General features: G+C 40.2%; 3 protein-coding genes and 2 long non-coding RNA genes across 5 annotated transcripts; 4 read left to right on the top strand and 1 right to left on the bottom strand.

The window, feature by feature from the left end:
- Positions 1 to 7,820: 7,820 nt before the first annotated feature.
- Positions 7,821 to 8,378, top strand: LOC134077750 (uncharacterized). The gene is made up of 2 exons (XR_009938749.1): positions 7,821 to 7,942; positions 8,065 to 8,378. It is a non-coding gene; the product is annotated as an uncharacterized LOC134077750 (long non-coding RNA).
- Positions 8,379 to 10,345: 1,967 nt separating this feature from the next.
- Positions 10,346 to 11,842, top strand: LOC134078205 (fish-egg lectin-like). Its single transcript, XM_062533954.1, has 5 exons — positions 10,346 to 10,487; positions 10,600 to 10,830; positions 10,916 to 11,163; positions 11,367 to 11,494; positions 11,610 to 11,842. The coding sequence occupies exons 1-5, from the start codon at positions 10,385 to 10,387 to the stop codon at positions 11,749 to 11,751; spliced, it is 852 nt and encodes a 283-aa protein (XP_062389938.1). The 5' UTR covers positions 10,346 to 10,384; the 3' UTR covers positions 11,752 to 11,842.
- A 50-nt stretch (positions 11,843 to 11,892) lies between these two features.
- LOC134078209 (uncharacterized) lies at positions 11,893 to 13,922 on the bottom strand. The gene is made up of 3 exons (XR_009938828.1): positions 13,886 to 13,922; positions 12,718 to 12,805; positions 11,893 to 12,516 (listed from the first exon to the last, which is right to left on the bottom strand). It is a non-coding gene; the product is annotated as an uncharacterized LOC134078209 (long non-coding RNA).
- Positions 13,923 to 14,079: 157 nt separating this feature from the next.
- On the top strand, positions 14,080 to 17,102 carry LOC134078207 (fish-egg lectin-like). The gene is made up of 5 exons (XM_062533957.1): positions 14,080 to 14,221; positions 14,377 to 14,607; positions 14,690 to 14,937; positions 16,641 to 16,768; positions 16,891 to 17,102. The coding sequence occupies exons 1-5, from the start codon at positions 14,155 to 14,157 to the stop codon at positions 17,030 to 17,032; spliced, it is 816 nt and encodes a 271-aa protein (XP_062389941.1). The 5' UTR covers positions 14,080 to 14,154; the 3' UTR covers positions 17,033 to 17,102.
- A 1,822-nt stretch (positions 17,103 to 18,924) lies between these two features.
- Positions 18,925 to 20,562, top strand: LOC134078206 (fish-egg lectin-like). The gene is made up of 5 exons (XM_062533956.1): positions 18,925 to 19,085; positions 19,200 to 19,430; positions 19,513 to 19,772; positions 19,977 to 20,104; positions 20,227 to 20,562. The coding sequence occupies exons 1-5, from the start codon at positions 19,019 to 19,021 to the stop codon at positions 20,366 to 20,368; spliced, it is 828 nt and encodes a 275-aa protein (XP_062389940.1). The 5' UTR covers positions 18,925 to 19,018; the 3' UTR covers positions 20,369 to 20,562.
- The last annotated feature ends 479 nt before the right edge of the window (positions 20,563 to 21,041 follow it).

The raw sequence follows: 21,041 nt of genomic DNA, 5'->3' as shown, positions 1-21,041 counted from the left end.
ACAGGAAGTGGCTATGTTGAATATCTCCCCCTGGTGGTGTTATAATGTAACTACCAGTAAGTAAATCGATGCATTGGTCATGATTCTTCATCTGAGCTTATAGAGTTAGATCACTGAGAGTGAGAGTTGGTCTGTGATTCTAATTGTACGTGGGAGGAGACGCATCTGACCAGGGCACTAATGTCTCAGGTGTGAAGGTTTAAAAAAAAATATATATTTTATCTTTTACACTTTTGATGTCCAGAATTATTGGCCAGACTTCATGTAAGCCCATGTTACAAAGTATTTCCTGGAGTATTTCTATGCATGTGTGATGGTTGCCATCAGAGTGGGCATGTCATCCATACAGGCAGTGAGATACTGCAGGCATGCTCCTCTCACCACTATTCAGATCCTCTATTGATCTTTAAGGTACGGTTAGTTAATGGGGAGATTGTGCGTCCTGTTATTAACAGTTGGCAAGATGGTGTGGTCTTCTATTGTGTGAGACAAAACTGCAGGCCTTGAAAATAGTTCCAGTTTTACGATGGTCTCAGAACTCAAAGGCTTTGGACAGGTGGAGGAGTGCATGCAGCTCTCTCCTTTCTTTTTTGAAGCCTGCATGTGATGCCATCATCGCTGAATATTTGAAGCATCCTTGAAAAACTTGATATACAACCTTCCGATACTGAGATGCCAATCGAGTTGTAATCTTTCAGGTAGGTTTCTGTTCCACCCTTTGTGCAATAATGCTTTTGGGAAGTTCTGCCTCGTCCACATCGCCTTCGTCAGTCTCCAAGGACCTCAAGGGCGTATTTTAGACAACTTAGATTTCAGTTCATAAAATCGGACTGTTTCCCCCCCATAAGTCCATAATTCCATAACATCCTGTTCACATTTGTATTGATTGCTATTTGCATGGTCCATAATATGCACAATAAATTAGTACCAAAGTAAAGCATCTTGATCATGAACAATGAGGACTCTTGTGACAATACAGAATACAGTTTTAGTCTTTCATGAAATCTGCATACCACTCTGTGTGGGGCTGATGCTGATCACAAGGACACAGATTAAGAGGTCATGCAACCGCTGGTCCCATGACTGGAGGAGACTTAGCGCTCTTAGATTATCCAGAATATTCCACATGACAGTGTCACATACACTGTTGGCCATATAGTGCATTCATGCAGCTGGGAAGTGGGATGGTTCCCACTTCTAAACTCCCCACTTCCGAAGTGAGAGCATCACTATGTTGAGTGACATCAAAACATTCTCCTGGGAGCTCTCCCAAAGCCCCCACTTCAAACGGGGAAGTCCCCAATTCAGGTGTGACACACCCCCACTAAACTCTAAGATTCTCCCACTTTAGTTACTCGTGAATACACCACATTCCAGTCGCAACCTCTGAATATTTATTCCATTAAAGGTAGGGTATGGAATGAGCTTTTTTGGCCATTTTTGCAAAATCACTTGAAATCCTATTCCTAACCCACTTATAGCCACTAAGTTGGAAGCACTGAAATGGAAATTAAACACGTCAATCATCTGCGGAACGGGCAGGGCTCGAAAAACTCCAGCCAATAGAATTCCTCACCCCATACCATCATTTCACAGCTCGATCGTCAATCTAACGTCTTACTCCTCTTCCTACTCCCCCTCCCCACCGCGCGCGACCCTTTCGAAAGCTGGTGACCGCGAGTCAGTGCTGAAACGAAACCAACTGCCTGCTGCTGCACGTCCATGTTCCCCTCTTGTTGTGTCACTTCATTTCTATACAAACTAACTAAGGCAGCGGATACCTACGGAAACTCAATCACCCACGCAATAAATAAGCTATGTAGCAAAAATTACATTTTACCATGACACGAAGAGTGCTGTAAACATGAAATCGAAACTTAACAGCTTGGAGCTACGATGGAATAGGCGAACCAACGGGGCAGCACTAAACTCGGATATTTCAGGAGATAATCGCCCTGGTAAGAACAAACCAGATTCTGTTCAAATATACACACCTATGGCTACTGAACCATATGTACTACAACCCTTTGGAGGTGAATAGCCTAAAGAATGTAATTGGGGAAGTTGATGTGAGTGATTGTATGGAGACTAGAGCTCATAGTGCTGTAGACGCCAGGATGGCATTTCATTTAGCCTGGCTCGCTCTCGCGCTGCGCATTTGAATTGTCGCTCGTGCATGGAGGGCGGGACTTGAGGTTGTATATGTTCAAACTCTGCCGTCCGTTTTGCTAATTCCGTACCCAACCTTTAAAACTCAAAAGAGGATCGATCTGACTGGTTGTGAGAATCCTGCAATCTGATTGGCTGTTGGAATCCAGCAATCTGATTGGTTGTTGGAATCCTGCAATCTGATTGTTCCCAGAATCCTGTGATCTGATTGGCTGTGAGAATCCTGCAATCTGATTGGCTCCCAGAATTCTGTAATCTGATTGGCTCCCAGAATCGCGACCATGTATGGTGAGATAAAATGTGGTGCATTTCTAAGCGGGTAAAAGGGATAAATATTTTGTCCGTGTCCAAAAGTCAAGGGCGCACGCTGGATAGTACCGCTCTTTCCAGTAGCGCCTCAGTTAGCTTGCTCCTCAGTATGCGTCCCTACATTTGGGACGGCACAAACTAGTAGTTTTTTTTGGAACATTCACGTTATTTAATGAAAACATGTAGGCCTATCCTTGAACTACGCATGATTTTCCTAAAACCGAATGAAACCTAATTATGTTCACGTAGCCTACTTCTTAAAGTGACAGGCACTCAATTAGACCTACACTGTAAAAAATTGCTGTTAATTAACAGCAATTTTGCAACAGCATGCTACTGTTTTTCCACAACACAGTCAACTACTGTGGAAATACTGTATTAATGTAAGACTGTGTGTTGTTGAGCATAAACAGTAACTACTGTAGGAAAGCAGCATCAGCCGTAGAAGAGGAACGTTCGACTTCTGGAAATTCTTCTCACGGCTTCTTCAGTTTTCTAGCTGAAGTGCTGCTGAATGGAAGACGAAACAGTGGCGTCTGAAGGCTCACTGTAAGTATGCTCCTATATGCTTTATTTATGCAGTTACCTAGTCTATTCAGTGAAAACGTACTAACATAACACAAGTTACCTACTTATCTAGCTTCATTTGCTGATATTATCCGAAGATTTGCTGGCCGGCAGATATTGCTCATATTTACACGCCAGCTAGCTGCTACGTCTAGCTTGCGCAAGCTAATTTAGCTCACTTTAAACAGGGCTTAATCCTGTCCAACTTGGGCTTTGTTACCTTTTTAATTAAAGCTAAACTCAGAGTTTAAAATGAGCAAAGTTTAATTTGGTTAAAGTTGGCTTGCGTTAGCTTGTTAGCTAGCGTTAGCTTGTTAGCTAGCGTTAGCTAGTGTTAGCTTGTTAACTAACGATAGTGTTAAAGTTACCAGTTCAGGACGAAGTGGAGGTAAATGTCAACATGCATAAATGCCTTTTTCTGCTGTAATAAAACCCACCTTCTACCTCAAAAGCTCTCTAATGAAATGTACATTATGTATTTGCGTTAGGTTCACAAGTGGCTCCAGTCTGGTTTGGGGGTCTACGCTTTCTCATCCTGTCCTGCCACCCAAGTAAGCTATAGCTGCTACAGTTTTACATTAGATTTATTTGTCTTTTGGTCCACACATTAATAATAAAAATAAAAAATAACCATATGCCTCTGTAACTGGTGTTAGTTCAGGACGAAGTGGAGGTAAATGTCAACATGCATAAATGCCTTTGTCTGCTGTAATAAAACCCACCTTCTACCTCAAAAGCTCTCTAATGAAATGCACATTTATGTATCTGCATTACAGGTTATTCACAAGTGGCTCCAGTCTGGTTTGGGGGTCTACACTTTCTCATCCTGTCCTGCCACCCAAGTAAAGTAAGCTATACAGTTTTACATTTGATTTATTTGTCTTTTGGTCCACACATTAATAATAAAAATAAAAATAACCATATGCCTCTGTAGGCTAACTGGTGTTACTAGTTCAGGACGAAGTGGAGGTAAATGTCAACATGCATAAATGCCTTTGTCTGCTGTAATAAAACCCACCTACTACCTCAAAAGCTCTCTAATGAAATGTACATTTATGTATCTGCGTTACAGGTTATTCACAAGTGGCTCCAGTCTGGTTTGGGGGTCTACGCTTTCTCATCCTGTCCTGCCACCCAAGTAAAGTAAGCTATACAGTTTTACATTTGATTTATTTGACTTTTGGTCTAAACATTAATAATAAAAAATAACCATATGCCTCTGTAACTGGTGGTCTAAACATTAATAATAAAAATAACCATATGCCTCTGTAACTGGTGTTACCAGTTCAGGATGTAGTGAAGGTAAATGTCAACATGCATAAATGCCTTTGTCTGCTGTAATAAAACCCACCTTCTACCTCAAATTTAAGCTCTCTAATGAAATGTATATTTATGTATCTGCGTTGCAGGTTATTCACAAGTGGCTCCAGTCTGGTTTGGGGGTCTACGCTTTCTCACCCTGTCCTGCCACCCAAGTAAAGTAAGCTATACAGTTTTACATTTGATTTATTTCACTTTTGGTCTAAACATTAATAATAAAAAATAACCATATGCCTCTGTAGCTGGTGTTACCAGTTCAGGATGTAGTGAAGGTTAATGTCAACATGCATAAATGCCTTTGTCTGCTGTAATAAAACCCACCTTCTACCTCAAAAGCTCTCTGAAATGTACATTTATGTATCTGTGTTACAGGTTATTCACAAGTGGCTCCAGTCTGGTTTGGGTGTCTACACTTTCTCATTCTGTCCTGCCACCCAAGTAAAGTAAGCTATACAGTTTTACATTTAATTTATTTGACTTTTGGTCCACACATTAATAATAAAAAATAGCCATATGCTTCTGTAACTGGTGTTACCAGTTCAGGATGTAGTGAAGGTAAATATCAACATACATACTGTAAATGCCTTTGTCTGCTGTAATAAAACCCTACATTCTATGTATCTGTGTTACAGGTTATTCACAAGTGGCTCCAGTCTGGTTTGGGTGTCTAAGCTTTCTCATCCTGTCCACACACACACACACACACACACACACACACACACACACACACACACACACACACACACACACACACACACACCAGTTACACTGCCTGGTGTTCATTTTCATGTATCATAGGTGCGCAGATGTTGTATGAATTGAAAGTGAGTTGTATGAATTAAAATGTTAATATTGTTTACTGTATTTAATAAAAAAGCTTTTAAATTACATCTTGTTTGGGCTGCTCTTATTATCAGTAGTGTATATAAAAATTAAGCGATACAAGTACTGTGAAAATGCTGTAGAGTAGTGTTATTTTAACAGTACTAGTACTGTGTACATTTTGTAGAGTACTGTAACTTTACGGTACTACTACTGTGTAAATATTGCAGTGTACTGTGATACATTAAACAGTATTATACTGTAGTTGGAAAATTACCGTTAAAAAACAGTAGATTACAGGTAACCACAGCTGCCAGTAGCATACCGTGATTTTACGGGGATTTTTTTTACAGTGTACACACCACCCCTGTAATATCATTAAAGACAAGTGTAATCAATATGAAGTATTCAAATTACTGAATATTTTGAGTAATTATGCATATGCTATAAATTGTTAACAAAATAATAAAGTGTATGAATTCAAATATGAAATAGAAACAAGACAAGCCATTTTCTGAGCAGGGTTGAGCAGAGACTAGGATTGCCACTGCTCTGAATGATCTGTATCCAGCTTAAGGCAATAAGGTTTTGCCTATATTTTTGTAATGTAATAGACACAGTCACACTTTTTAAAAACAATTTCAGCTTGTGTAGGCCTCAGTGCTTTCTTATCGAACACAATATCGCGATAATACAGAAAACCGTGATAATTTTGGTCACTATAACCGTGGGGTTAAATTTGCATACCGTTACATCTCTACTTGGCAGTATAATGTATGGAACGGTTGAATATATATTGGCTGGTAAAAATGTTGAGTGGCTGGTAGATTTTAAAATCTACCTGCCACAGTGGCAGGTGGACAAAAAAGTTAATTTCCATCCCTGCCACACACACACACACAAACACACACACACACACACACAAACAGGGGTGTAGCACACAAACCTGAGCCCTATGCCTTGGCAGTCCTGATGGTTGACAGTTGCCTCTAATAAAACGCACAAAGATAACCTTTCAGTCAAAATGACTAAACATGGTTTATTTCCATTTTGAATAAGCTCACCTTGTCTCAAATCCACAGAGGATGATGAGGGGTCTGTTGCTACTCCACTCTCTGATGTGAGTTGCTGGCCATGTTTCACAATGTTATCTGCTTCTACATAAATCTAGTTATAATGCTGGCATGGTATGTAGTCTAAGCCAGGGGTTCTCAATGTTTTTGGTTCCAAGGACCCCTTTTGGGGGACAACATTTTCCGAGGACCCCCTTCATAACTGTAACAGTTAAGCATTTGTATTCTCTGAAGTTGTGGCAGGTCCACTATCCCATGATTTTTGGCAGATGTGTAACATGTTTTTCGTCATGTTAGGATTTTGCGTCCCTTGACAAACATTTCTACATTCATCAGACAGCTGGCTTACAAATACTGTAAGCCAAGCTAAGCTTTAGTAGGAATGGTCCTTCTTGGCCTGAGTGAAGTTAAATGTTGATGTGGGTACGACCAAATAGACACAATTTTGTTTTGTTTTATGGGTGAGAAGGGCATAATCTTTTTAAAATGATAAACCTCAACTTTATAATTTCAACTAAATTATTTTGCGGACCCCTTGGCTATTGGTCACGGTCCCCACTTTGAGAACAATAGTCTAAGCTACCTATGGCACTTATTAACACATTACTATTAATTAATTCTCTAGTATAGATCAAAGCCTATTCATTTAGAGTTAAACATGTTTCAAGTCCGACACACACACACACACACACACACACACACACACATACACACACACAGACACACACACACACACACACACACACACACACACACACACACACACACACACACACACACACACACACACACACACACACACACACACTTTCACAGGCTGTTTTCCTGGCTGTGCCATTTTTTTACAACACTCACACACGTTATGAGTCCATGTTGAGCAGTTGGGTTCTGTATCAATCAAGGGGTGGTATCCATTTATTTTGCAACATGTTGCAAGGGTATTCCGTTTAATAGTCCCCAACCCACAAGATGTCTTGGCAATCATTTGCTTAACTCATTACATGTACTTGTGTGGAAGCAGTTATCGCATGTAATCTGTCAAGCATAAATTTAAAAAAGACCAGACACAAAAAACGTCAGTTGAAGATACACCTCACCTGCAACTGGACATGCCCAAATGTGTCTGCCGTCTGAATCTAAAGATGCCACACCCCTTTTTACAGTAATCATAACAAATGTGTTGATTTGCTGAACATTATATATACTATATACACAGCTCTGGAAAAAGAATCTGATGTCATACATCCTGTGTCATCCATACAGATGTCATCCATTGCTGAGTGACATTTAGTGGGTCATATTCAAAATGAAGAGACCATTGCAAATTTGAATCAGGGAATCAGCAGTTTTCAGATTATATTATGTGCTTAATTGCAAAAGGGTTCTCCAATGTTTTCTAAATTGGCCTTTTAAAATTATATCACATTAATAAATAAAATGTGCATTTGGACCATTGGATGAATGGTTGCTGATAATGGGCAATATAGTGCTTTAAATGCTTATGCATGGGTGTGTATGTGTGTGTGCTGTATGTATTTGTATGAATGTATGCAGAAGGTGGATCCGTTCACCTGTCAGGGAAGTAGTGTCCTGTGTAAGGTGAAAGGATCTTTATCTATGGTGGAGGTTGCTACAGATGGCTCTGTATATGGGGTGAACAACGAAGGTCAAATCTTCCGCAGGTAATATCACTGCCAGCTCTCTGTTAATGATAATGACAACAATACTAATAATGTAACAAACGTAATGGTTGAAAACCAAACCAAGTATCAGCAGACAGCTCAGAATCTCCTCTGTGTTGTAGAGATGGCATTTCCATCCAGAGGCCTCAAGGAACCAGCTGGACCCACATTGACGTGTGCCTACCAGCTAGACACGTCAGCTACGACCTGGGCCGACTGTGGGTGGTCACCAAGACTGGGGTTGCTCTGGAGTGTCTCATGTAGTCACCCGACATGTTCACAGCAGTCTCTATATTTTCCAGGAGCTTCAGTACAATCAGCAAACATTGTTTGGATTGACAGAAAATAGAAATGTGTCTTCTGTGTGCAGAATCCTTTTTTCGTTGTTCCTTTTTTCTTTGCACAAAATTCTCAATACAGACTGTTCATTACATTACTGTAGGTGTGTCTCTGATTTAAACAGGAATTCAATTGCTGTGCAAAACAGACAATGTTCACTCTAGCATTGCCTGACAACATAAAGTTATCCGTGTGTACTAAAAAAAAAACATAAGTTTGTCCAAACAATATATTTCACAAGAAAAAAACCTGGAACATGTTTCATTGCAAAAAAAAAAAAAAGAAAACAGAACAAAGAACGGACACATCAAACTTCACATGAAGATGTGTATAAATGTGTCTATTCCATCTGAGTCAAATGAATGGCACATCCAACATAATATAACAATTTGTTCAAATGTAATGTATTGTTATTATGGTCATAACTATCAGACACATTTGTCCAAAATGCATGCAACAATAACAATAAGCGTTAGCATTTAAAACTAGAAAAGCACTCTGAGAGTGCAGACCTATGCCAAGCGCCTCCTGGATCCAGACGGTGATCCGGATCACTCCCAGAAATTGAATTGTTTCTTCCATTGGTCATTTCAGACCTTTCCTGAAAATGTAATCGAATCCATCCATAACTTTTTGAGTTATCTGGCTAAATCTAATGGTGTGTGTGTGTGTGTGTGTGTGTGTGTGTGTGTGTGTGTGTGTGTGTTAAAGACACCCTTGGCTTCTCTAATGCTTATTGTCCAATAAGCAAATAATTTATGGTGTAGTACCAAATTACAAAGGTGCCCCATAATAAGTTGATGTGGATGAAGGAGAGGAGGCCGCACTCTTATCCGATGCCAGTTTTTTTTTTTTTATTGAGGGTTTTTATTATTGGTGCACCATAATAAGTTACCAATAATATCCACACACCTGCAGGAAAAATCCTCTTTTTTGCGTTAAAGAAACATCCTCCTTTTCTTCAACAATAGCATAATAAAAAATAAACTTTAAATAAATATTACTGCAAAATACTGGAACAGGCAACTCACTTTGTAACTACAAATGTGCCCAAATGTGTCTCTGAATTCAATGAATGGCACACTCAGCATAATCATAAACATGCTATTTTTTACACTGCTGTAATTAATAGGGGAAAATGTGGACAGGAAGACCTTCCATGTTTATAATCAACGTCAAAGGTCAAGTAAGGGCAGGGTGAGATTGGGACAAGTGCATTCAAGACATACTTTAGCTATCATTTGTCCCAGGGACAAGTGCATTCAAGACATACTTTAGCTATCATTTGTCCCAGGGGTTTTATTAAAGGTATACAAGGTTGTCACCTTTACAAAGCCAATTTGATGGTAAATGAACTTGGAGGTAAATTGTTCACCTAACATAGCTACACAGCATGGACGTAGCGAGTTGCTATAAATGCAACTTCAAGAACGCACCCAACACGTCTCGCAATAATTGTGAAACACCTTGCCAGTAGATATAGTTCTTTGGATATAGTTTTTGCCTGTTGTTAACCCTGCACCTCCACAGCGAAAGCATGTTCATTGTGTCCAGGGGGATAAAAAACAAATGTTCTATTTACAAGAGAGAGTGAAATATAAATATATTGTGACTCTATAGGGAGCCCCCCATACAGACAGAAATGTAACTATAGAAATATATTTTTATCCATCAAAAATATATTCTTGGACCAATTTTGAATATTTACATATGTTTAAATATATACAGTATATATTCGTAAAAAGAATATCTGACATGATGGAGTTGTTCAGTACTGCTATGTTGAGCAACTAGAGGATTTCACCAACTCCAGGATTGACGCTGACCTTTTTGCTACAGTTTTGCTATAATATTATTGGGTAAGTCACTGACTGCTCCAAGAAACATCCTTTTTTTGCTCACTGGAGAAATTGCCTCCTGTTGTTCTTACAATAGTGTGTTCCACGAGTCGTTTCTGTTTCTCAAATGAAATACAGATTGCTGCATCAACCATAAGAAAGGACTGTTTTTCCTACAATGGAGAAACATCCTCCTCCCCCCCCCCTCTCATCTAACAGGGTGTGATGCTGTAGAGTATATAACCTCGCAGCTCACCTTGTGCCCATGGTTGTGTCCCAGGTCAACAGTCAAACTGAAGACATGAAGATTAAACTCAGTTCAGCACTGCTAGGTCTGCTGACCATCAGTGTGGCTGCTAGCCAGTCAGGTAGGTGTCCAGCAATAATGTGTAAGATGTGACATGCAAGGAAAGTATAGAGACCACTTTCTGCATTGCTGTTAACTTATGAAGTGATTACTGATTCCTTTCCTGCTCCTAGTACACGACTGCAAGGAGATCAAGTTGAGGAACGTGCAGCAGATTGATGCAGGAGCAGGTCAGGTGGTAGCTGTGGACCGCACCCGGCGAGTCTTCCACCTGATTGGCTCCAACTGGATCACCCAAAATAGCCGTATGCAGCATGTTAGCGTAGGACCAGCAGGGATTTGGGGAGTTGATACCGTAGGCTTCGTCAACAAGGTTGTGGCAGGAAAATGGACAAGGACAAATTGTAAGAAGGCAGTGCAGAGAACTATTACTAGAGACCAAGAACATGATTTTCACCTAACTTTCCCATAATTGTTTCCTGTCACTAGTAAACCTGGTGCAACAGGTGGACGCAGGAGGGGACCAGTTTGTGACCACGACTGGAACTTGGAAAGTTTCCAATCAGCAAGTTTCTAAAACAGCCAACATCTGTGTGAAACGTTCCTCTGCTGTGGCCTTCAAGACACCGGGAAATGCTGTGTCCACATTTTGGATGGCAAAATTCCTTAAATACTGTAGCTGTGGCCCTAATGCTTGCTGGGGAGTTAACCACCAAGATCAAGTCTTTCTCTCTAAGGTACAAGGCTTACAGAGTTGCACACTAATACAAGTAATGTGTAGTGCTAGCTGGAACACAACTTATGTACAAAGAGAGCAAGATCCATTTTTAGCATTTATCAACTTCATTTGTAGTGCATAAAAAGTTTGAGTCTTCAAATGCTTAAGCATGGGTGTGTATGTGTGTGTGTGTGCTGTATGTATTTGTGTGAATGTATGCAGAAGGTGGATCCATTCACCTGTCAGGGCAGTAATGTCCTGCGTAAGGTGAAAGGATCTTTATCTATGGTGGAGGTGGCTACAGATGGCTCTGTATATGGGGTGAACAACAAAGGTCAAATCTTCCGCAGGTAATATCACTCTCTGTTAATGATAATGACAACAATACTAATAATGTAACAGACGTAATGGTTGAAAATCAAACCAAGTATCAGCAGACAGCTCAGAATCTCCTCTGTGTTGTAGAGATGGCATTTCCATCCAGAGGCCTAAAGGAACCAGCTGGACCCACATTGACGTGTGCCTACCAGCTAGACACGTCAGCTACGACCTGGGCCGACTGTGGGTGGTCACCAAGACTGGGGTTGCTCTGGAGTGTCTCATGTAGTCACCCGACGTGTTCTAGTCTCTATATTTTCCAGGAGCTTCAGTACAATCAGCAAACATTTATGTGATTTTTTTTTTTTTTGGGGGGGGGGGGGGGGGGGGGGGGATTGACAGAAAATAGAAATGTGTCTTCTGTGTGCAGAATTCTTTTTTTGTTGTTCCTTTTTTCTTTGCACAAAATTCTCAATACAGACTGTTCATTACATTACTGTAGGTGTGTCTCTGATTTAAACAGGAATTCAGTTACTGTGCGAAACAGACAATGCTCACTCTAGCATTGCCAGAGACAACATAAAGTTATCCGTGTGTACTAAACAAAAAGCATAAGTTTGTCCAAACAATATTTCACAAGGAAAAAACCTGGAACATGTTTCATTGCAAAAAGAAAAAAGAAAACAGAACAAAGAACGGACACATCAAACTTCACATGAAGATGTGTCCAAATGTGTCTATTCCATCTGAGTCAAATGAATGACAAATGACATAATATAACAATTTGTTCAAATGTAATGTATTGTTATTATGGTCATAACTCTTATCAGACACATTTGTCCAAAATGCATGCGACAATAACAACTAGAAAAGCAGAGCGCAGACCTCCGCCTGTATTGTTCTTCCATTTTAACCTAAACTATTCAGATCGCCACCACGGCCATACCATGCCATTACACCACTAAGCGAAACACATAAACGGCTCCGGAATCCTGACGGTGTTACGGTTCACTTCCATTTAATCGTTTCTTCCTTGGGTCATGTCTGACCTTCCCTGAAAATTTCATCGAAATCCATCCATTACTTTTTGAGTTATCTTGCCAACAAACAGACAAACAGACAGACAGACAAACAAACATACACCGGTCCCCGATGAAAACATAACCTCCTTGGCGGAGGTAATAATAATAATAATAATAATAATAATAATAAGCGTTAGCATTTAAAACTAGAAAAGTACTCTGAGAGCGCAGACCTATGCCAAGCGCCTCCGGGATCCAGACGGTGATCCGGATCACTCCCAAAATTGAATTGTTTCTTCCTTTGGTCATTTCAGACCTTTCCTGAAAATTTAATCGAAACCATCCATAACTTTTTGAGTTATCTTGCTGATGCTAATGGTGTGTGTGTGTGTGTGTGTGTGTGTGTGTGTTTTATAGACACCATTGGCTACTCTAATGCTTATTTTCCAAGCCTAAGAAAATAGTTTTGGGTGTAGTACCAAATTACAAAGGTGCCCCATAATAAGTTGATGAGTTGATGAGGATGAAGGAGAGGAGACCGCACACTCTTATCCGAAGCCAGGTTTTTTATTATTATTATTGAGGGTTTTTATTATTATTGGTGCCCCATAATCAGTTACCAATAATATCCGCACACCTTTTACCAGGAAACATCCTTCTTTGCGTTAAAGAAACATCCTCCTTTTCTTCAACAATAGCATAATAAAAAATATACTTGGAATAAATATTACTGCAAAATACTGGAACAAGCAATTCACTTTGTAACTACAGATGTGCCCAAATGTGTCTCTGAATTTAATGAATGGCACACTCAGCATAATCATAAACGTGCTATTTATGACACGGCTGTAATTAATAGGAGAAAATGTGGACAGGAAGACTTTCCATGTTTATAATCAGCGTTCAAAGGTCAAGTAAGGGCAGGGTTAGATTGGGACTAGTGCCTTCAAGACATACTATAGCTATCGTTAGATTTTATTAAAGGTACACTATACAAGATTTTCACCTTTACGAAGCCAATTTGATATATATATTTCATATATATATGTATATATATATGATATTTATGAATATTTGCATATATATTTCAAATATATTTCAAATAAATCGTTTGTGCATGGGTCAGTTGCCAAAAATACCTATCTGTAGTGAACCTTTTAAATGGCAAAGATGTTAAAATAGGGCTCTTTGAGTGTATTTAAGAGACCCTGCATGAGAAATAGGAATAGTCAGAAAAGACGCATGTTATCTGTTTGGTATTAGAACATCTGATATGATGGAGTTGTATGTTCAGTAGCCTACTGCTATGTTGAGCAACTAGAAGATTTCACCAACTCCAGGATTGACGCTGACTTTTTTGCTACAGTTTTGCTATAATATTATTGGGTAAGTGATACTTACTGACTGCTCCAAACATCCTTTTCTTGCTCACTGGAGAAATTGCCTCCTGTTGTTCTTACAATAGTGTGTTCCACGAGTCGTTACTGTTTCTCAAATGAAACACAGAGTGATTGCTGCATAAACCACAAGAAAGGACGTTTTTTTCCTACAATGGAGAAATCCTCTTTCTTCCCTTAACCTAACAGGGTGTGATGCTTTCGAGTATATAAGCTGAGAAGCTCCACTTGTGCCCATGGTTGTGTCCCAGGTCAACAGTCAAACTAGAAGACATGAAGATTAAACTCAGTTCAGCACTGCTAGGTCTGCTGACCATCAGTGTGGCTGCTAGCCAGTCAGGTAGGTGTCCTGCAAGAAATGGGTAAAATCAGAGAAGGTTAAAGCGTAATGAAGGATCTTTGGTAAAATGTGACATGAAATGTATAGAGACTCTTTCAACAATATTACTTTTAACGTATGAAGGGATTACGAGCTGATTAATTTCCTGCTCCTAGTACACGACTGCAAGGAGATCAAGTTGAGGAACGTGCAGCAGATTGATGCAGGAGCAGGTCAGGTGGTAGCTGTGGACCGCACCCGGCGAGTCTTCCACCTGATTGGCTCCAACTGGATCACCCAAAATAGCTATATGAAGTATGTTAGCGTAGGACCAGCAGGGATTTGGGGAGTTGATCGCCAGGGCTTCATCAACAAGGTTGTGGCAGGAAAATGGACACGGACAGCAGGTAAGAAGGCAGTGCAGAGAATTACCAGAGACCAAACACATGATTTTCACCTAACTTTCCCATAATTGCTTCCTGTCACTAGTAAACCGGATGCAGCAGGTGGACGCGGGAGGGGACCAGTTTGTGACTGCGTCTGGAACTTGGAAAATTTCCAAACTACCAGTTGCTAAAACAGCCAACCTCTGTGTGAACCGTTCCTCTGCTGTGGCCTTCAAGACACCAGGAAATGCTGTGTCCACATTTTGGATGGCAAAATTCCTTAAATACAGCAGCTGTGGCCCTAATGCTTGCTGGGGAGTTAACCACCAAGATCAAGTCTTTCTCTCTAAGGTACAAGGCTTACAGAGTTGCAAACTAATACAAGTAATGTGTAGTGCTAGTTGGAACCAGGGATGGAAATTAACTTTTTTGTCCACCTGCCACTGTGGCAGGTAGATTTTATAATCTACCAGCCACTCAACATTTTTACCAGCCAATATATATTCAACCGTTCCATACATTATACTGCCAAGTATGTAACGGTATGAAAATTTAACCTCACGGTTATAGTGACCAAAATGATCATGGTTTTCGGTATTATCGCGGTATCGTGTTCAATAAGAAAGCACTGATAGGCCTACACAAGCTGAAATAGTTTTTAAAAAGTGTGACTATGTCTATTAGGCTACATTACAAAAATATAGGCAAAACCTTATTGCCTGGATACAGATCATTCAGAGCAGTGGCAATCCTAGTCTCTGCTCAACCCTGCTCAGAAAATGGCTCGTCTTGTTTCTATTTCATATTTTAATTAATACACTTTATATATGTTGTTATCAATTTATAGCATATATGCATAATTACTCAAAATATTCAGTAATTTGAATACTTCATATTGATTACACTTGTCTTTAATGATATTACAGGGGTGGTGTGTAGGTCTAATTGAGTGCCTGTCACTTTAAGAAGTACGTGAACATAATGAGGTTTCATTAGGTTTTAGGAAAATCAAGGATACATGTTTTCATTAAATAACGTGAATGTTCAAAAAACACTAAGAAGGTAAGGAAAATATTTCTGGCGTCATAGAAAAGACAAGCGTCTTGCAATGTTAACTTCTATGATTTAGGTAGGTTACCGTGGTAGCCTATGGCATTGTGAGTTGTCCTGTTCACTTTTTCCTTGGTCATGTTTAATTGGCTGGGTGCTTAACTTACGTATCATAACTCGGAGTTTGGTATATCTGTTATATACTGTATGTATTTCCTACCTAAACGTATTAACCGGTAGCCTCGTTGTATATAGTCAATGGTTGTAGGCTATCTAGCTGCCACGTTAACTGGAAGAGTAGGCTAGCCTGTCGCAATGATGAGAGCCAACATTAATTATCAAAGACGCACTGCGTCTTTCATACAAGCAGGCGCATTCCCGCCAGTAAGAACAATGAGAACGGAGTTTGCGCTTGAACACAGACATTACATACAGTAGCCTACACGCATACAGGAGATAAAATGAAATGAAATGTTGAAATGCATATGTAGAAAAGTAAGGAATAACTATGTATGGAGCCTTGGTATGAGGCGAAGGAATATTGAGTAGGCCGTGCGGCGTGCGTTAAATATGGCTTTATTACATTAGCGGGGGATGCAAGGCATAATGTCGGGGCGCTCCGTTCCAGAATGTTTGTTGTGATCGTCATGTCCATCGATGTTGAGGATAATTGATACAAGGCGTGTGTTCTTACCTCTGCGGCGACTGCTACTGTAATATTCTGATGAAATAAACAACTTGTAGTAGAAGTTGCTTACCCGCCACAGTGGCGGGTGGGTTGACATATTTCACCCGCCAGCGCGCAAAACTACACGCATTTGGCGGGTGGCGGGTGGCTAATTTCCATCCCTGGTTGGAACACAACTTATGTACAGAGAGCAAGATCCATTTTTAGCATTTATCAACTTCATTTATAGTGCATAATAAGTTTGAGTCTTCAAATGCTTATACATGGGTGTGTATGTGTGTGTGTGTGCTGTATGTATTTGTATGAATGTATGCAGAAGGTGGATCCATTCACCTGTCAGGGCAGTAATGTCCTGCGTAAGGTGAAAGGATCTTTATCTATGGTGGAGGTGGCTACAGATGGCTCTGTATATGGGGTGAACAACGAAGGTCAAATCTTCCGCAGGTAACATCACTCCCAGCTCTCTGTTAATGATAATGACAACAATACTAATAATGTAACAAACGTAATGGTTGAAAACCAAACCAAGTATCCGCAGACAGCTCAGAATCTCCTCTGTGTTGTAGAGATGGCATTTCCATCCAGAGGCCTCAAGGAACCAGCTGGACCCACATTGACGTGTGCCTACCAGCTAGACACGTCAGCTACGACCTGGGCCGACTGTGGGTGGTCACCAAGACTGGGGTTGCTCTGGAGTGTCTCATGTAGTCACCCGACATGTTCACAGCAGTCTCTATACTTTCCAGGAGCTTCAGTACAATCAGCAAACTGTTCATTACATTACTGTAGGTGTGTCTGATTTAAACAGGAATTCAACTGCTGTGCAAAACAGACAATGCTCACTCTAGACAACATAAAGTTATTCGTGTGTACTAAACAAAAAACATAAGTTTGTCCAAACAACACAAGAAAAAAACCTCCTGGATCCAGACGGTGATCCAGATCACTCCAAAAAATGATATTGTTTCTTCCTTTCCTGAAAATGTAATCGAATCCATCCATAACTTTTTGAGTTATCTTGCTAATGCTAATGCAAATGGTGTGTGTGTGTGTGTGTGTGTGTGTGTGTGTGTGTGTGTGTGTGTGTGTGTGTGTGTGTGTGTGTGTGTGTGTGTGTGTGTGTGTGTGTGTGTGTGTGTTATAGACACCCTTGGCTTCTCTAATGCTTATTTTCCAAACCTAAGCAAATAGTTTTGGGTGTAGGACCAAATTACAAAGGTGCCCCATAATAAGTTGATGAGGATGAAGGAGAGGAGGCCGCACACTCTTATCCGATGCCAGTTTTTAAAAATCATTATTGAGGGTTTTTTATTATTATTATGGTGCCCCATAATAAGTTACCAATAATATCCACACACGTTTTACCAGGAAAAATCCTTTTTTTGTGTTAAAGAAACATCCTCCTTTTCTTCAACAATAGCATAATAAAAAAATAAACTTGGAATAAATATTACTGCAAAATACTGGAACAGACAACTGACTTTCTACAGATGTCCCCAAATGTGTCTCTGAATTCAATGAATGGCACACTCAGCATAATCATAAATGTGCTATTTATTACACGGCTGTAATTAATAGGGGAAAATGTGGACAGGAAGACTTTCCATGTTTATAATCAGCGTTCAAAGGTCAAGTAAGGGCAGGGTGAGATTGGGACAAGTGCTACCAATCAAGGCGTACTAGCTATCATTAGTCCCATGGATTTTATTAAAGGTACACTATACAAGATTTTCACCTGCACAAAGCCAATTTGATGGTGAATGAACTTGGAATACAGTAGGTAAATTGGTCACCTAACATAGCTATACAGCATGGATGTAGCGAGTCGCTAAAACCTTGCAACTTCAAGAACGCGCCCAACACGTCTCGCAATAATTACACCTTGCCAGTAGATATAGTTCTTTGGATATAGTTTTTGCCTGTTGCTACTGTAACCCTGCACCTCCACAGCGAAAGCATGTTCATTGTGTCCAGGGGGATAAAACCAAATTTGCTATTTACAAGAGCAGAGTGAAGTATAAATATACTGTGACTCTATAGGGAGCTCCTCATATAGACAGAAATGTAACTATTGAAATATATTTTTAAGTGTCAAAAATATATTCTTGGACCAATTTTGAATATTTACATATGTTTAAATATATACAGAAAATGCAATTCAAATATATTTTGTTGTGTATGGGCCTGTATACAGAACAAAACAGAAAGGGGCATACAGAAAATAATATTGTAAGTGTCAAATATACAGTATGTGAAATAACTTTTGAAATGTATACGCAAATATTCGTAAAAAGAACATCTGATATGAGTTGTATGTTCAGTACTGCTATGTTGAGCAACTAGAAGATTTCACCAACTCCAGGGTTGACACTGACTTTTTTGCAACAGTTTTGCTATAATATTATTGGGTAAGTGATACTTACTGACTGCTCCAAGAAACATCCTTTTCTTGCTCACTGGAGAAATTGCCTCCTGTTGTTCTTACAATAGAGTGTTCCACGAGTCGTTACTGTTTCTCAAATGAAATACAGAGTGATTGCTGCATCAACCACAAGAAAGGACGTTTTTTCCTACAATGGAGAAATCCTCTTTCTTCCCTTAACCTAACAGGGTGTGATGCTCTAGAGTATATAAGCTGAGAAGCTCCACTTGTGCCCATGGTCGTGTCCCAGGTCAACAGTCAAACTAGAAGACATGAAGATTAAACTCAGTTCAGCACTGCTAGGTCTGCTGACCATCAGTGTGGCTGCTAGCCAGTCAGGTAGGTGTCCTGCAATAATGTGTAAGATGTGACATGAAATGTATAGAGACTCTTTCAACAATATTACTTTTAACGTATGAAGGGATTACGAGCTGATTAATTTCCTGCTCTTAGTACACGACTGCAAGGAGATCAAGTTGAGGAACGTGCAGCAGATTGATGCAGGAGCAGGTCAGGTGGTAGCTGTGGACCGCACCCGGCGAGTCTTCCACCTGATTGGCTCCAACTGGATCACCCAAAATAGCTATATGAAGCATGTTAGCGTAGGACCAGCAGGGATTTGGGGAGTTGATCGCCAGGGCTTCATCAACAAGGTTGTGGCAGGAAAATGGACACGGACAGCAGGTAAGAAGGCAGTGCAGAGAATTACCAGAGACCAAGAACATGATTTTCATCTAACTTTCCCATAATTGTTTCCTGTCACTAGTAAACCTGATGAAGCAGGTGGATGCGGGAGGGGACCAGTTTGTGACTGCGACTGGAACTTTCCAACACCAAGTTTCCAAACAACAAGTTTCTCCAACAGCCAACCTCTGTGTGAACCGTTCCTCTGCTGTGGCCTTCAAGACACCAGGAAATTCTGTGTCCACAGTTTGGACTGCAACCTCAGTTGACCTTAAATACAGCAGCTGTGGCCGTAATGCTTGCTGGCTAACTAACCACCAAGATGAAGTATTATTCTTTGAGGTAAGGCTTATAGAGTTGAAAACTAATACAAGTAATGTGTAGTGCTAGTTGGAACACAACTTATGTACAAAGAGAGCCAGATCCATTTTTTTTTAGCATTTATCAACTTCATTGATAGTGCATAATAAGTTTGAGTCTTTGCATGTTTATGCATGGGTGTGTAATATGTGTGTGTGCTGTATGTATTTGTGTGAATGTATGCAGAAGGTGGATCCATTCACCTGTCAGGGCATGAAGATCATGCGTAAGGTGAAAGGATCTTTATCTATGGTGGAGGTGGCTACAGATGGCTCTGTATATGGGGTGAACAACGAAGGTCAAATCTTCCGCAGGTAATATCACTGCCAGCTCTCTGTTAATGATAATGACAACAATACTAATAATGTAACAGACGTAATGGTTGAAAACCAAACCAAGTATCAGCAGACAGCTCAGAATCTCCTCTGTGTTGTAGAGATGGCATTTCCATCCAGAGGCCTCGAGGAACCAGCTGGACCCACATTGACGTGTGCCTACCAGCTAGACACGTCAGCTACGACCTGGGCCGACTGTGGGTGGTCACCAAGACTGGGGTTGCTCTGGAGTGTCTCATGTAGTCACCCGACGTGTGTCCAGTGTCCACACCAGGCCACTAAGAGCACAGGAGCTTCAGTACACAGTCAGCAAATGTTTAAGAGAGGATTTCGTTGGAATGATAGAAAACATGTATGTCTCCTGAGTGTAAAATAATTTTTGCCTTTGCACTTTTCAGAACAGAAATGATTCCAATTAAAAGAGAAACTTCTAAAGATCTTATTGTTTTTTTTCCTGAACTAGGCCTATGTGTTCCTTGATTTAATAAACTCTTCCTCAACTTTCATACTTACAAACAAATACCGGCATGCACTAAGCATGCGTTTCATTCTGAAGCCTGACTACAAAAATGTACACACACATTCATCACATTCAAATGACTTCTCTCTGGTTAGATCAAAAGCTCTTCAGTTAGGTTGATTGCACATATTGCTTTACTTGTATCTTCTAGAATTTCTTATTTGTTTCATATTTCCAGTAGTGGTGACACAAAATTGATAGAATGGCCTAACAGTGCACTAAACTAAAGGTTACGGGTGTGTGGTCAACAGTCAAAGGCTAGGTAGCATTATCTTGTGAAGACATTCCAGAATATTACTGTAAACATTTGGCATCTTCTTGCCAATTGTGCCATGTCATCTAATTGCACTGCCGTTTTAAGTGGTCCTCCGATCAGGCACATGTATAAGACATACA

The sequence above is a fragment of the Sardina pilchardus genome, chromosome 4 (assembly GCF_963854185.1).
Source record: "Sardina pilchardus chromosome 4, fSarPil1.1, whole genome shotgun sequence".
Lineage (NCBI taxonomy): Eukaryota > Metazoa > Chordata > Actinopteri > Clupeiformes > Clupeidae > Sardina > Sardina pilchardus.
Note: the sequence above shows the minus strand (reverse complement) of the source record. Positions and strands in the feature narration are given on the sequence as shown.

Bases quoted from the DNA above. Each gene is read 5' to 3' on its own strand.
- LOC134078207 (XM_062533957.1), top strand. From the start codon at position 14,155: ATGAAGATTAAACTCAGTTCAGCACTGCTAGGTCTGCTGACCATCAGT. The intron at 14,938-16,640 runs GTACAAGGCTTA...GAATGTATGCAG, and splicing joins ATCAAGTCTTTCTCTCTAAG to AAGGTGGATCCATTCACCTG. The intron at 16,769-16,890 runs GTAACATCACTC...TCTGTGTTGTAG, and splicing joins GAAGGTCAAATCTTCCGCAG to AGATGGCATTTCCATCCAGA.
- LOC134078205 (XM_062533954.1), top strand. From the start codon at position 10,385: ATGGTTGTGTCCCAGGTCAACAGTCAAACTGAAGACATGAAGATTAAA. The intron at 10,488-10,599 runs GTAGGTGTCCAG...TCCTGCTCCTAG, and splicing joins TGTGGCTGCTAGCCAGTCAG to TACACGACTGCAAGGAGATC. The intron at 11,495-11,609 runs GTAATATCACTC...TCTGTGTTGTAG, and splicing joins AAAGGTCAAATCTTCCGCAG to AGATGGCATTTCCATCCAGA.
- LOC134078206 (XM_062533956.1), top strand. From the start codon at position 19,019: ATGAAGATTAAACTCAGTTCAGCACTGCTAGGTCTGCTGACCATCAGT. The intron at 19,086-19,199 runs GTAGGTGTCCTG...TCCTGCTCTTAG, and splicing joins TGTGGCTGCTAGCCAGTCAG to TACACGACTGCAAGGAGATC. The intron at 20,105-20,226 runs GTAATATCACTG...TCTGTGTTGTAG, and splicing joins GAAGGTCAAATCTTCCGCAG to AGATGGCATTTCCATCCAGA.